At 35.7% G+C, this 16,527-nt stretch overlaps 1 protein-coding gene across 1 annotated transcript in view; it reads right to left on the bottom strand.

Moving 5' to 3' along the window:
- Window positions 1-16,527, bottom strand: part of LOC107562597 (adhesion G protein-coupled receptor L3-like) — a 112,742-nt gene that overhangs the window by 32,839 nt on the left and 63,376 nt on the right. Inside the window, exons 7-10 of the mRNA XM_016247262.1 lie at window positions 11,357-11,653; window positions 9,948-10,045; window positions 7,302-7,340; window positions 4,526-4,709 (exon numbers count right to left, since the gene is read on the bottom strand). Coding sequence (XP_016102748.1) covers window positions 4,526-4,709; window positions 7,302-7,340; window positions 9,948-10,045; window positions 11,357-11,653 — 618 coding nt within the window. The remainder of the gene's footprint in view (window positions 1-4,525; window positions 4,710-7,301; window positions 7,341-9,947; window positions 10,046-11,356; window positions 11,654-16,527) is intronic.

Here is a 16,527-nt window from a genome sequence, read left to right as displayed (position 1 = left end):
ATACCTGTATCTCCTTGCATGCTGAATGAAAATGCATTTAAAAATCTGCTAAGTTGTTTAGTCATGTCTTTAAGTGTTCTTTAGTCATGTCGCATCTGACCTTGGGTATCAAGTGAGCCAGGATGAACAGGTGCATGTCATTCCTGCTTTTTTTCCTGTGGTAAAAAACAAGCATTAGCTATTTCCCAGTGGGTCAGAGAGTCCGTCATGCACAGCATCTCTTAAAGAAAAGCTGAAATTGTGAACATTTCGATTTTATTATTAGTGTTGTTTTGGAGGCTAATGTCATGAATGTGTTTCTACATAAATGTGTCTTTGCATTAAGTTTTGGGCAATAAAAGACAAACCAAAAAAAATGGTTGGCTTTCTAGGCAAACTTATTCCAGTAAATTTCCCACTGAGATAAAAGATGTTGGTTGCTCAACAGCCACTGATCATTGCGTAAATAGAAAGAATAATGCATTATTTTGCATTTCCTAGAAAAGGCCAACTGGCTGTTATGTATTCTCCCAAGCCAATTTTTATTTGCATCTGGCGTTTGGTGAATGTTAATTTTAAACCCTAGCTGTAAAACTGTCTGTGTGTGTGTGTGTGTGTGTGTGTGTGTGTGTGCGTGCGTGCGTGTGTGTGTGCGTGTGTATGTGCATGAGACCATGGTTTTGAGTGATTGTTGCAGCTATAAAATTTCAGCAATGTTTTGATAATATAAATCATATATATATATGTAAATATTTCTTAAGTGTATATGTGTGTATTTACAGTATATATACATATATACAGAGTACACACACATATTATGTAAACAAACTTTTATTTCGGATGCGATTTGACAGCACTTTAACTCTTTAATTTGCAACATTATTTTTAGCATTGGTTTGAATATTGATTATAGATTAGATTCATTTTTTAACTGCACTGTCTCAGTTTCACAGGGCCCATCATATATATATATATATATATATATATATATAAATATAATCACATTTTTTGAAAAGTATATTTTTTTCTAGAGAGATTGCTTGTTTTGATGCTGTCTTTAATTTGCAACATTATTTTTAGCATTGGTTTGAATATTGATTATAGATTAGATTCATTTTTTAACTGCACTGTCTCAGTTTCACAGGGCCCATTCATTCCCAAGCAGCTTGAAGAAAACTGCCTCCTGCCTGCACTGACTGGCAGCATGAGAGCAGTTAACAGCATGCTAGAGCATTCCACAATTAACACAGCAATGGTTTCAAATGTCACGTTTGAATGCTCGTATTGATCTCTGTATTTTCTCTGAGAAATTGCTTTCTCTGTATCTGTGGCAGTCCTGTGTCAGTCAGTACACATTTTGACCACTTCTGTCTGTTTCTTAAGACGAGGCATGGATTCCTCCGCATGAGTCAGACAGAACGAGACCCCCTGTGTGGAGCGCTCTTGTGTTTTGCACAGACACGCTTCGTTGCATCTGGCTCGAGTGTACTTGAAGCGTGTGTCCCTGCTGTTTACCTCTAATGTGACAATGTGTTTTTTATGCATCAGACCATACATATAAACCCCTAGCACACAGTGTATATGTGCATCTTTTGGGGGGGGGAAATGTATATATGATGTAAATCATTTTTAAAAATACAAAACTGGTTATATTTATATATCTCCTTACTTATCATTACTCATTACTCCAGTCTTCGGTGTCACATTACCCTTCAGAAATCCTTCTAATATGCTATTTTTTCCCCCAAGAAACACTTCTTAGTTTAGTTTATTTCATGTATTTAACAGGAACCATGCACAACACAAATGTTGTGCCAAAGTTAGCTAGATAGCTAATCTGCATCTGTACATAAAATTACAGCAATCCATTACAATAAAACAAAATACAAAAATAAAAAATGAAATAAAAAAGAGAGAGCAAAAAAATAATAATATCACACGACAATATCACAACATCAAATCACAACAACAACAACAAATCTGTGATCACATACTTGATTTTTCTTAAGCCATATTTTGAGTGCAGTTTTAAAATGACTAAATGATGTACACTCTCTAATATTATGAGCAGGCACTGAATTCTATCTTTCTGCTGCGCTAACTGAAAAAGCTGATTGTCCAAAGAGAGGTTTCTTAAATTTAGCTGAACAGTCACCTCGGATGCCCTGGTTTCCCTAAAATTGTCCTTACAGAAAGTCACACATTGCTTAAGAGGTAGTGGCGCAAGATCATGAATTAATTTATACATCAAACACATATCTGCAAAAAAAAAAAAGTCAAACATCAATAGTTTATCATATTTGATAGTAGTACAATGATAAAAACTCAGAACTATTATCTATTTCATCAATGTTGAAAATAGTTGTTCTGCTTAATATTTTGTGAATTAATTTAATGTCAATAAAAGTTTGTTTCTTCTTAAGTTAAAAAAGTCATGCAGTGTAGCTTCTAAAATATATTTATTCTTGTTTAAATAAGTTTTTTATATTTTAACTGCTAAATTAGTTTCTGCAGTATGATTCTTTAGTAAATGATGCAAATGATCACAAAATCAAAAATGTGGTCATGATCTGGCTCAGTTACTCTTCATTCATTAATGTTTGCGAAACACGATGCTGAAAACACAAGTGTAACTGTCTGTAGCATTGATACAATATTAGAATTCGTTTTACATTCACATGCTCAAGAATTGTATTTTGCATTTGACAATAAAACAAAATACAAAAATAAAAAATGAAATAAAAAAGAGAGAGCAAAAAAATAATAATATCACACGACAATATCACAACATCAAATCACAACAACAACAACAAATCTGTGATCACATACTTGATTTTTCTTAAGCCATATTTTGAGTGCAGTTTTAAAATGACTAAATGATGTACACTCTCTAATATTATGAGCAGGCACTGAATTCTATCTTTCTGCTGCGCTAACTGAAAAAGCTGATTGTCCAAAGAGAGGTTTCTTAAATTTAGCTGAACAGTCACCTCGGATGCCCTGGTTTCCCTAAAATTGTCCTTACAGAAAGTCACACATTGCTTAAGAGGCAGTGGCGCAAGATCATGAATTAATTTATACATCAAACACATATCTGCAAAAAAAAAAATAGTTTATCATATTTGATAGTAGTACAATGATAAAAACTCAGAACTATTATCTATTTCATCAATGTTGAAAATAGTTGTTCTGCTTAATATTTTGTGAATTAATTTAATGTCAATAAAAGTTTGTTTCTTCTTAAGTTAAAAAAGTCATGCAGTGTAGCTTCTAAAATATATTTATTCTTGTTTAAATAAGTTTTTTATATTTTAACTGCTAAATTAGTTTCTGCAGTATGATTCTTTAGTAAATGATGCAAATGATCACAAAATCAAAAATGTGGTCATGATCTGGCTCAGTTACTCTTCATTCATTAATGTTTGCGAAACACGATGCTGAAAACACAAGTGTAACTGTCTGTAGCATTGATACAATATTAGAATTCGTTTTACATTCACATGCTCAAGAATTGTATTTTGCATTTGAATGCCTTTTGTATTATTATAATAAAAAACATTATAATGTAGAATAATAATGAATTATTCAATTCTGTAAATGATGCATTGCAATGCATTAATGCATTTTTACACCTCTTGAAAAGCGTCTTTGGAAGTGTTAAAAATGATAGCGGGAATTAAAATCCCTATATGATGTTTTGAAGATTTATGCACAGTATGTGAAGAAACTGTGACTTTATTATTATTTTACATAAACCCACCACATTAAGAGATCAAATTGATTTCTATGGCTCTTATCAAATGACACAATATAACAAAAATTTGACTTTGTGGTGCTGATTATTACTGTACAATTTATTTTCACGCAGCATTAATATTTTGGTAAATATTTAGGCCAGGTAAATTTCAGAACTTCTGTCATTAATTATGAATCATTGGTTCAGTATAGAGAAGTTGTTGTACTAATTTTGCCTGTTTAGTTTTTTTTAAGATATTTAGCTTTTTCAAGGACGGGAACATTCTAGAAGTTTCTGTAACATTCTGGAATATTCTAGCGCTTTCTGGAACATTCCAGCCATAACAGACAAAAATCATCCAGTGTACACTTCTGAAGTTTTGGACGACTAATTTTTGTTAAAATGTTGTTGTTAGCTCAATATTATGCATGTTGCACATCATTTGTAGGCATGTGTAATAACAGATAAGCTTGTAGAAGTTATCAACATATTTTTGAAGCTGTTATGTTAATGACACGCAAAAAGTCATGAGATTTTCGTATTCAGCATGTCAAACTTCATAACGAAACATTAAAAATAAAAGCCAAACAAAACTTTTCTAAAACTTGTTATGAATCAGCTTTAGGAATTTCCTTCATGTTTTCTTTATCCAAAAAAATAGGTTTTATCCATCTGTTGTTTAACTTCATTTATTTGTCTCCTCGTGACAGGAGAAATCAAACCAAGCAGCGGGAGACACAAAGGTGAAATCTGATTTGACCAGAAATGTGCATACTTATTACATCGCGAGGACTGGTTTCGTAAACTCACGTATGTTGTCGGTGCTCTCCTGTATAGTGTCGGTTTTGAGGAGGTTGTCTGCGAGCATGAAGGCGCCCGTCTCCACCGTGTCCAGCAGCATGGTTGCGCATCGCAGCTGCTCGGCCACAGACAGCTCCCTCCACGCCGCCTGGGATCGCACCTGCAGAAGGTTATTCACCGTTTCGACCATGGCCTGCAGGAGAGAGAAAAACAGAGACGTCAGCATTCTGGAGGTGAGGGACATACAGTACATTCTGACACCTGAACTTCACAATAAGGACATATTTCCCAAAGTGCCCACCTCTCCCATAAACCATTTCTCTTCCACTTTCACCCACACTCACACACTACACAGTTTCTGTGCTGGACTATAAACCTGTCAAACTGAGGAAAGATCCACAGGGAGCGTGAGACATTGTGAAAATGAAAGAAGCTGTCATCACACACACACTCACACACCCTCGCAAACGCTCACACACAAAGGTTCACACAAGGCAAGGGGTAATTTATGGCTCTATATGAGCACTATATAGGAAAATGAAATGCCTCGGCTGTGCGGCGGAAACTAATATAAGAGTATTTAAAAAAGTGAGATATTAAGATATTAAGCCTTTTAATTTGGCAGTGAATATTATCACAGGGATATTAAAACCTCAACCTTGATATACAAATAAGATTTAAGGTTGTAGTTTATTAAAAAGCTTGCTGAGTATATCGCGGCACATTACAATGTTGCTTTTTATTTGAAAAAGTGCAGCATGCTGCAACATAAACATATGGACTCACAAAGCAGGTCAAATATATTCGTCACTTTCACAAAAACGCTGCTAACAATAATTCCAGATCAAATTCCTTTTATTTAAAATAGATCATGTCTCTATGGAAGCTCATGACCTTGCATTATTATTACTGCACATATAACGTGTATAATATCTGTGGCGAGGAGATATGTAATGTAATTAATGTCTCTCACTGTAGTGCACTCATCCGTAGGGATGGACAGAGGGATGTTTTGTTGTTTGCTGCAGGCTAATCTGGCCATTGGGTTGAATCATTCTGCCCCAGTTACAGTAGAGCGGTGTGTGTGTGTGTGTGTGTGTGAGAGAGAGAGAGAGAGGGAGTGTCTTAAAGGCGGGATGAGTATATTCATTTTGACACCACTAAAGTAATGACCCTTTTACGAGAGAGAGAGAGAAAAAGGAGAGATAGAGATGAGAGACGATTGGGATAAAAGGTAAAAAAGGAAGAGTTATATTTGCTTCCTCACAAAACTGCTTCTGAAATCTTCTGACAAACTGTGTCAAGAGGTCAGGGGAAAGTGTGTGTGTGTGTGTGTGTGTGTGTGTGCACTTGGGTGCTCGTACTGCGGAGACAGATAAGAGATTTTTTTTAAACTGTTTCTTCACACACACAGCGGCAATACTCTCCACAGACTTGGTAAATGGAGCAGAACTGAAGTGCTTTGAAGCTGAGGAGCTAATCCAGCATGAAGAAACACACACACACACTGCATTACATATTAGATGACCACTGAGAATCCATATTTACTTGATGTCAGCACCGGGAGGCTTCAGACAGTTGTCATGGAATCCTGTAATTCTCTCTGTCTAAATCAGCAGGATCAATTGACATTTCGATAAACTCATTTAATCTCAGCAGAGTATTTGAAAATGCACTCCGTCATTTTTTGGTTCAAGTTGCTTTGCAGTCACCTTGGACTAATGCTACCTAGTGGTGTGGATGCAGGACTATGAAAAATTAATAGATTTTGGTTATCAATGCCATGAACAGAAACGTGTCAATTTCTAACGGCAAGCGATCCCTCAGATTTAGAATAAATAAATTAATAAATAAGCATTCTGTGAATTTAGAATTGTTCTGTGAATATAGAATTATTTTTTAAAAATCTATTCTTTGTGGTGACCTGCTCAATTAAAAAAAAAATTATTAGGCTTCTAATATGACTGGAGTCTTCCTCTGATGTTAAGATTTAAAACATATTTTTCAAAATTACTAGGGGTAAAACATTTTAATGAGGAAAAATTACCTAAATAATAATATAAATAACTTATAAATTATTATTATTATTATTTAATAATCAATTAATTGGTTGAGTTCTATCTTGTCAGAACTGCCACTGGTTGGTATATAAAATACAGCAAAATAAAAAACAATCATAAAACATAAATATATAAAATACTAAAAAACGATAACTAAAAACAGAACACTGGAGCAACATTTAGACCTCAATTATCTCATTGGGTATAAATCAGTATAAATCCGTCATGTATTGGCAGGGTTGACTGAGCGGTCTGGCTCAGTTTGAGATATGCATCAGTCATTTTCTACCTCTAAATCAGTTCTTCTCTTGCTTTTCCTTTTATTCAGTCTGCCGAGCTTTTCTTGGGCTTATCTACATTATTCTGTGCTTTTTTTTCCACTGTCTGTGTGTGTGTGTGTTTATCAGTCGCCTGATGTGACACTGCTGACCAGTGCTGACATCACTACTGCTTTCTCAGGAGAAAAAATTGCTCTGCTTTTATAAATGCAAAAAATGCAGCCCACGGGCACAAGTGCAGACGCACAGACACACACAAACAGCCAATATGATTCATATGCTGTGACACATACGGCGCCACACAAGTATAAAGCAGTTTTATGTTGAAAACTTTACATCTATGTAAATGCTGAAGTGATATGGAACATGAATAAGAAAGCAATGACAATATATGTGTGTCTACACACACACACACACGACATACAAAGCCAGGACAGAATGAAGTACCTGTATGAAGAAACGGCACGATCGCTCTCTCTTCTGGAGCTGAAAGACACAATGTTAAAACATTACAATAGCAATAACTCACAAACACAACTACACATGAAAAATCACAGCACAAATTTAATAATTCAGAGCCCAATAAGAAATAAAGCCTAATTAGCTGAAACAATCTGCAATCATTTAGTAATAAATAGTTAGGGAATCATGATTCTATTATGTATCAGAGCAGAATTAGAACCAAAATGAATCTGTTACTGAGTTACCGTCACCGTGTTGACTAATGAAACTGAAACTGTAGCCACAAAACATTCCTGCATGTCTGCCAGGGCAATAATACTGTAAATATACAAACAAACACCAGTGAGACGTATAAAGTCTGAATGAAGCAGAGGTGTCTGACTGTGTCTTATTGCAGATGAGCTGATGTTTGTGTAATTGATAACTTTAGCTGGATGCTGGTAATAGGAAACTGACAGGCTGGATGTTTAAAGTTAGTAAAGTGATATTCAGGCCCTGCAGTGTTCAGCTGGCTCCTGAGAGAATGAATGAGATGCCCTGCTCTAGATTTAGACACATTGAATGTGATGTGTGTAATTTTTTTGACGTTAAAATACTTTCTCCTATTGCAGCTTTATGCGCAGAGAAAGCAGAGCTGTCTGTTGAGGGCAAGCCCTTATGACGTTCTCAACTGGTTTTTGCGTCAGCACCCAGATTTTGCCTGGACTAAAATAATTTGTTGTACAAAAGTAAATGAAAATGTCTTTAAAACCAAGCGTAGAAATTTATTAATATGATCATAAACCGCAAAAGGTCCAACCAGATGCAAAAGAGTGACAGGAAAATTCACAGTTTTTTTGTGCTTTCAAAACTATTTTAAGTAATTAATGCACTCAGCATATATAATATACAGTCATTTAGATTTTGTTTAGGATGAATGGATGTTAATTATCTTTAACATGCTGTCACCAGTTTAATTTTAATATTGTTGTTAATGCTAGGTGTAAACTATTAAACTACTGAATATAATGCATGATAATGCAATAGGGAAATTGCCATTTGTTGGTTCTCTTAATGTAAATAATTGTATTGGATAAATATGCACTGGCTTCAAACAGGCATTTTAAAAGTATTTGAATATAAGTGATAATAATTTTTTAAAAAAATTTAAATGTACAATTTTTAAACGTATGTAGTCTCTGACAGAGCATAATTCTATGTTTTCAGCTAAGCAAAATAATGAATATTTCTATTCTGGTGTCATAATTGCCCCGTCTTATTGCAGATGAGCTGATGTTTGTGTAATTGATAACTTTAGCTGGATGCTGGTAATAGGAAACTGACAGGCTGGATGTTTAAAGTTAGTAAAGTGATATTCAGGCCCTGCAGTGTTCAGCTGGCTCCTGAGAGAATGAATGAGATGCCCTGCTCTAGATTTAGACACATTGAATGTGATGTGTGTAATTTTTTTGACGTTAAAATACTTTCTCCTATTGCAGCTTTATGCGCAGAGAAAGCAGAGCTGTCTGTTGAGGGCAAGCCCTTATGACGTTCTCAACTGGTTTTTGCGTCAGCACCCAGATTTTGCCTGGACTAAAATAATTTGTTGTACAAAAGTAAATGAAAATGTCTTTAAAACCAAGCGTAGAAATTTATTAATATGATCATAAACCGCAAAAGGTCCAACCAGATGCAAAAGAGTGACAGGAAAATTCACAGTTTTTTTGTGCTTTCAAAACTATTTTAAGTAATTAATGCACTCAGCATATATAATATACAGTCATTTAGATTTTGTTTAGGATGAATGGATGTTAATTATCTTTAACATGCTGTCACCAGTTTAATTTTAATATTGTTGTTAATGCTAGGTGTAAACTATTAAACTACTGAATATAATGCATGATAATGCAATAGGGAAATTGCCATTTGTTGGTTCTCTTAATGTAAATAATTGTATTGGATAAATATGCACTGGCTTCAAACAGGCATTTTAAAAGTATTTGAATATAAGTGATAATAATTTTTTTTAAAAATTTAAATGTACAATTTTTAAACGTATGTAGTCTCTGACAGAGCATAATTCTATGTTTTCAGCTAAGCAAAATAATGAATATTTCTATTCTGGTGTCATAATTGCCCCAGAGATGTACGTGGGCATATTGATTTTATTCTCTCTGTCCCTTGATGGCCGAATAAGTAGATGAACAAATGGCTTCATAGATTTGTGATTCTGCCTATTTTCTGATTTGCTCTCTGCAGTACGAAGGAAACCCTTTCACATTACTGATAAGCTTCAGTCATGATCACACTTTACACAAACATGCACACTCACACACACACGTGCCACATGATTTCAAGCCGCTGCTGCACGACACTTTTGGCCGCGCTGCTCTCTCTTTGTAATTTTGCCGCAAAGTGAAATAAATTGCAGCTGATATTGACAGTTGAATTTTTGCCTCATTTTGTTGTGCACTAAAGCTGTTTTGCTACAGGCTGCTCTTTGTGATAAGCTTTTGTGCCTTCTGTTAAAAAACCTTCAGTCCAAATTATGCTTTAAGAATATTTGCTATAGGCATATCGCTGTCCACTGAATTTTTTTAATAGGCTGATATGCCATTAGCTTGTTTCCCATGCTGCCATGTTTTTACTCACTCTCTGAGTGATGTGATTGGTCCATGGTGAGGTGCAGTTGCTCAGATCTGGTCCCTTCGGATCCCAGTAGCCAAGCAAACAATTAAACGTGGCTACACCTGAAAAATAATAATAAAGAAAAACATGAACACAGCACACACACACATTCACTCAGGCATATGCACATCCACACTGAGAGAAACATGGCCTTGCAATTGCTGTCAAAGCAAACACACACACAAGCAGGGTGAGAGATTTACAAGCGGTACATAATGTGTCAATCAACAGCTGGCAGCTGCCCACATAATGAGGTGGCACTGACAGAACACCTGAACAAGCTAACCGCAGTAACAGCAAATACGTGTTTTTAAATATTAACTCAACATACTCAGAGGTAAATACATACCTCTCATAACTTTTACACGTTCATGTCCACATACAATGGCTTGAACAAGTATTTGTCATACTTAAATCACACTTAAAAGAGATTGTTCACCCTAAAATTTAAATTCTATCATTATTTACTCGCGCTCTTGTTGCTCCAAACCTATATGCTGTTTTTATCCATTGAACTCAAAAGAAGATTTCAACAGAAAGTTAATGCACCTCTTTTTTTTTTATAAAATGAAACTGGATGGTGACCAACTGGCTCCAAAAATGACAAAAAAGACCATGAAGTGATCTTTTGACTTCCAAATCTTGTGAAGCACTGAAGAACAACCAAAAATGTCATATTTCATTTGTCATTAATATTAGTAAGCGATAATCTGCTCATCCAGAGCAGCTCTTAAATCTTATTAATGTTTATTCAGTTACGGTCCTTTTATTGTTTATGGTTATTGGTTGCAATTAACCTTTTAAACATTTAGACATTTCTCAAAATATATTCTTTTATATTCCATAGAAGAACGAAAGTCATCCAGGTTTGGAACAACATGAGGGTGCAAATGATTTTTTGGGTGAACTATCCTTTTAAGTCCATGTGAAATGTTTTGCAAATGTTTTTAAAATCTCTATCTTTCTAATGAATTATACAGTACTTTGGTTTTGAATTTTGTCACATATTGTGGAGACATTCTCACATTTTTAGGGGCCACTTTATTTCTGTTAAATAATAAATTACTATGTAATTATTTGTACTGCGAGAATTCCTATTGTTAAACATAATTATAAAGAATTACTAATGAGGAGTTTAGCTCTAAACACCGGAATGATAAATTAATTACAGGTTTGAATAACAAATTCAATTTTATCAGGAGCTTTGTTGCACTGTTGAAGTGTATCAAATCTTTCCAAGAGCGCAACACACATACACACACACACACACAGAGCTAAGCCTAAGAGTTGATAGATTCGATACACATTAAACAAAATAAACCTCTGCGCGCACATACTACCCCTAATAATAGATTAATCACTCTCTTACTAACCTATGGTGCCAGGTGGGCACGGTTGCTTAGCAACCTGTCCCTGGTGTGTCCGTGGCCAGGAGATTTCAGCAGTGAGACGTGGGGCGCAATAGTCAACAGTGACTGGAGTCTGCAGGGATGGAGGCGACCGTGTCAGGGCTTCTGGGAGGATGTTGTTATGACGGCGAGGCGGAGCCATGGTGGTTGTCCTGGTAGTAGTGAGGGAGGGGCGGAGCGTGCCCGTATATGGGCGTGGAGGAGTCGTGGAGCTGCGTGCTGGAGGAAGTGCATCAGGAAGCAAGACTGAAGAAGGAGGATCTGGAAGAAAGAGAGAGTTTTAACACTTACAATAGAAATGAACGTGAGATTTCGCAATGCTATACAGTAGTCAACATTTGAAGTGGATCAAAAAAGTTAATCAAAGTTGTCCTAAGAAAATAATTGGTTTTAGGTTTTAGGACAACTTTGATGCATTTTTTTGATCCACTTCAAATGTTGACTATTATATGTCAATTTAGATATCACAGCAAAAACTGATATTCTATTAAAACACTCCTTTATTAAAAGAAATAATTGACATAAAACTATAGTGTGTGTGTGTGTGTGTGTGTTTCCATACATATTAAAATAAAAAAATTCCATGTAGCTGTCAAGAATTTATTGATTAAAAATATTATATTTATTTACATATATGCATTTCACATTTATATTTTTAAATAATACAACTAGATAGATAGATAGATAGATAGATAGATAGATAGACAGACACATTTTATAAATTCTGTTATTGAAATATTACAATTTATAATCATTTGATGTAATAATTATATTAATTGATAAATATTATAGATTTATTCTATAATAAATGATAATTTATTTAATTTCTTAAATCACACACACACACACATATATATAAAATACATATTATATATACATTTTAATATTAATTAAAAAGCCATGTGTCTGTCAATTATATAACAATTAAAATACTTCCCTTATTTACATTTCACATACTCTTTTAAATATTAGAAAATTGCATTTCTATATCAGCTGTTTAAGCACAGACATTTGCCCAAAAAGTACTGCTAAAACAGAGACATCTTCAATCTCAGTCTCTCTCTAGGCATCTCTGCTGTTTCAGGGATGACTGACTGAGTCAGGTATCTGGAGAGTGTTTGTGTGTGTAAATGTGTGTGTGTCTTTGTGCCCTGTGCAGCAGTTGGGAGTGTATGTTATGACAGGCCAGATCCCTGAGTGCAAGGACTTCAGAGAGGCAAAGATAGATGATGTTTAAACGTCATGACTCCTCATTGGCACACTCTGTTCCTTTCTGTCTCTCTCTCAAACACACAAGCACACACCTGAGGGCCTGAATCAGGCATATAGCAGTCAAATGCATATATGTAGCTTTGTTTATTGATATAAAGTGAGAATGAATCTGTGTCAGAAGCTCAGGAGTTCACGTGGCAGGGAGTAAACATCCCTTAAAACCTGGGCTAGACTAAACTATGCTGTAAGAGTTCTGTCTACAATACATGTGCGTGTGGATAGACACGTACTGGCACACACACACACAGAGCCGAAGAGCAATACTAAAGCGATAGCTTCCCTCTCTTTTTTTGTTTCTTTTTGTCTCTTATTCCCTGTATCTCTGTCTTGCCGTGTTTATCTGGAGATGCTCTTGTTGCCGCAGCGACTGCTGGAAAAAAGGACAGAACTCTGAAGAGGATATAAGACAAAAACTAGAGGACAGAGATGCTACTTCTTTTCCATTTTCATGTTTGTCTGTGAATTGGCCATGGCGATATACTTTAATAAAAAGTGGTTATGAAAAGAATGCAGGAACAATATCCCACAAGGCTCTATTCTAGGACCAATGAAAATGTCTTTTAACTGTAACTGAAACATATAGTTTTATATATTTTTATATGTTTTCTGCCTTTAAATTATATGCGGTAGCACTTTATTTTACAGCCCTGTTCCACATATACATACTATGTACGTATTTTAGCAGTTACAATAACTGGGTACTAACCCTGAACCTACCCTAAACCTAACCTTAAACCATGTAGTTACCTTATACTTAACAGTACTTTCTTGGGTAAGAACACTGTATGTACACATACTGTAAAATAAAGCGTAACCTTATATTCAATATAAATTTCAATATTTATACTGCATTAGCGCTGATTAGAGGCATATCATTGTTTAAAAAAAACAACTAAAACTAAAACTCAGTACTATAGGTACTAAAACCCATTAAAACATGGTTAAAAATAAGCAGTACATATTTTCCATAAGCAGTTACACATTCCACATTGTTAAAAAAATTATAATATTTTTTATTTATATGCTCCAGGATAACAAAAGAGAGTAATAAACACCAAAATTACAAAACAAAATTACAAAATTGATAAATAATTTTAATATGCCTATATGAAAATCTGAAATACTGAATCAGGACTTTGAAATCAGTTGATTGAGTCACACACACAGTTTGAACTGATTCACTGCTCTAAATTGTAAAAAGAAATCTGTCATTTTTATTGAAAAAGCGCGTAAAAATGCTGCAGTAACAATCTATTAAGTGGTTAACTGTAAGTTACTTTAGCATTAACTACCGTTTAAAAGTTTGGTAAGTCTCTTATGCTCATCCAGGATGCATTTAATTCATTTTTAAAAAATCAGTAATATTGTGAAACATTTCTGGTTATTATCAATGTTGAAAACAGTTGTGCTTGTCTGGGTCGGGGGGAGCATCCCCGCAGTACTGCCTACATTGCAGATCCGCCACTGACCCTGCCCTAATAGCTTTAGCACATGATGTACTTGCCGGTGCATAAATTATACCTGAAAATGTGCACTAACAAAATTGTGCAATCATAAGGCAGCGTGAGCCCTCGTTTGCAGTTCCGAATGAAAGATAGTTCCTCTTTCTTAGACTATATCCCACCAGACAGCTCTGGCTTATTATAGAGATGCACTGATCCAAATATCCCCTCACATCTCCTCTCATCACTTTTCCTGCCCTCTTTTCTCTCCCCCACCTCCCTCTGTGCGGCAAATCTGACTGTGATTTTAAAGGGCTGCTGAGTGAAATGAAAGCACTTCCTGTTTCTATTTCTGTAACTATCTGTGTGAGGAGCTACTGAGGCAAGACTCGGAAAGCAGCAGAGCATTCTACAGTGACTAATCGCTCACACACACGCTCACAGACAGGCACGGCACCCTCCCTTCCTTTTTCTCACAGAAGCCATTAAATGACAAACCAGCCCTTTCATTCACCTTCCAAATCTCTCCATCACTCCTTTCTCGCCGATGACCGCCTGTCTGCCGTGCCCTCAATGTCTCTAGATTGTCATCTCCATGATACAGCCCACTCAGACACAATAGGGGTACAGATAGAGGGCAACGTGTGTGTTTTCCAACGGAAAGGGTGCTTTGATTGGCAGCTGATCAAAGGAAGTCTTCCGTTCTCCGCCTTGATGGAAAGATGGCTGACTCACTCCTTGAGGGTAAAGGTCATTTATCCTCTATTGCTCCAAACACTTTTAAAGGCAGCGTGACTTCAGAGTGGGCTTCCAGCGCGGTCTGTTAAGCCCATCTCTTCCTGTAGACTAACATGAAAGAGAAGGCGATATATAATCAGACGTCTATTTCCGACTGCTGGCTTGTCGGAAAACCGCTGTATGAAATTGGGTCATTTGATGTTTGGTCATACTTTCAGGTGTGACCGGAACGGTGAGTCTTTCGGGGCTGCTCAACGCACACAGTCCTGTTAAATATGCCACAGCCCACACAGAGACAGGAAACAATGTCACCTTGCTGATCAGGACCAATCAGAAGACAGAGTCATGGCAACCTCGCAAGGAATCGGTGATTGGTGCAAGTTTGTGCTGCTGTTTATGATGAAATTTAAAACCTGGTCAAATATCCACACAACTCGTTTAACAAAGATGCATGGATAGAGCGATCAAACAGTGTATCTATAGCAGTCCCATTTAAGTCGGACTTAAAACGCATGAATGTCTTTGCACTATATGACAAAATATTAAGTAAACTAATGTTCAAAAGTTCGGGTTCACTAAGATTTTTTTTTTGTTTGTTTTAATTCTTCGTTTTATTTAGGAAAGGCGCAATAAAACATTTCCCGAAATCATAGTAAACATGTTCACACCTCCGGTTTTTGTTCACATTGTGAACCATGTTGGTTCAACAATATTATTAATGACATCACATGCAGCGTGGTAGAGTAACAGTTTCTGCAATTAATCGATTAAATGTCAGTTTATTTCTTTAATTTTGTTAAATCATGTTAACATGCAGTATGTAAATGGAGTACACTTTATTTAAATCCCATATTTAAATTGTAATAATATTTCGTAATAATTCTGTTTTTTTACGGTATTTTGATTCAATAAATGCAGCCTTAGTGAGCATGAGAGGCTTCTTTCAAAAACATCTAAAAATCTTACCGCCCCCCCCAAAAAATTTTGAACAGTAGTGCATCTGTCACACAATGTCTTGTTCAAACTATAAAATAATGAACATGTTGTTCAAAATTAAGATAAAATATCTGGACACCAAATTATTTGCATGAATTCTGGTTGTTTAATGTGTCTAAAGTGTCACTGACACCAATTGGTTAAAGTAATTGTAAGAACAGCTCAGTGACATTCGTTTTCAGAAAAGGTCTAGAATCATTTGTATGCAAATGCCACTTGGTTTGATATTTTGTAAATAATGCAGTGACATTCACACATTTTTAAGTGTGACTTCAGTGTCCAAACACTTTCTGGGTCCACTAGTTATAGGTCCTAAAAAGAGTGAGTTCAGAAACAAGAGAGAATTTATAATAATGAAGATGCAAAATATACACAATTATACAAAATATACTCCACCATATAGGAAAAATGTAAGCCCAGCCTCCTCTCCTCTTCCTCCTGTTATCAGCAGTATGGTAATAATAGCAATGTAAGTCCCCTTGGTGGGGTTACCACTGTAATCCGCACACTTATCCTCTCACATCTACATGGTGAGATGCTCTAGGTCAGCAGTCTGTGTAAATGTGTGTGTATCTGTGTGAGCAAGGTCCAAAATTAACACTTGCCAAACAGCAAACATGAGTAAAAATGGGTGTTGCCAGGGCCGTTTCTAGCCAATTTGACGCCCTAGGCGAAATCCCTATTGCC

Source organism: Sinocyclocheilus grahami, unplaced genomic scaffold (assembly GCF_001515645.1).
Source record: "Sinocyclocheilus grahami isolate Dianchi unplaced genomic scaffold, SAMN03320097.WGS_v1.1 scaffold829.1, whole genome shotgun sequence".
NCBI lineage: Eukaryota > Metazoa > Chordata > Actinopteri > Cypriniformes > Cyprinidae > Sinocyclocheilus > Sinocyclocheilus grahami.
This window is presented reverse-complemented; position numbering and strand designations above follow the sequence as displayed.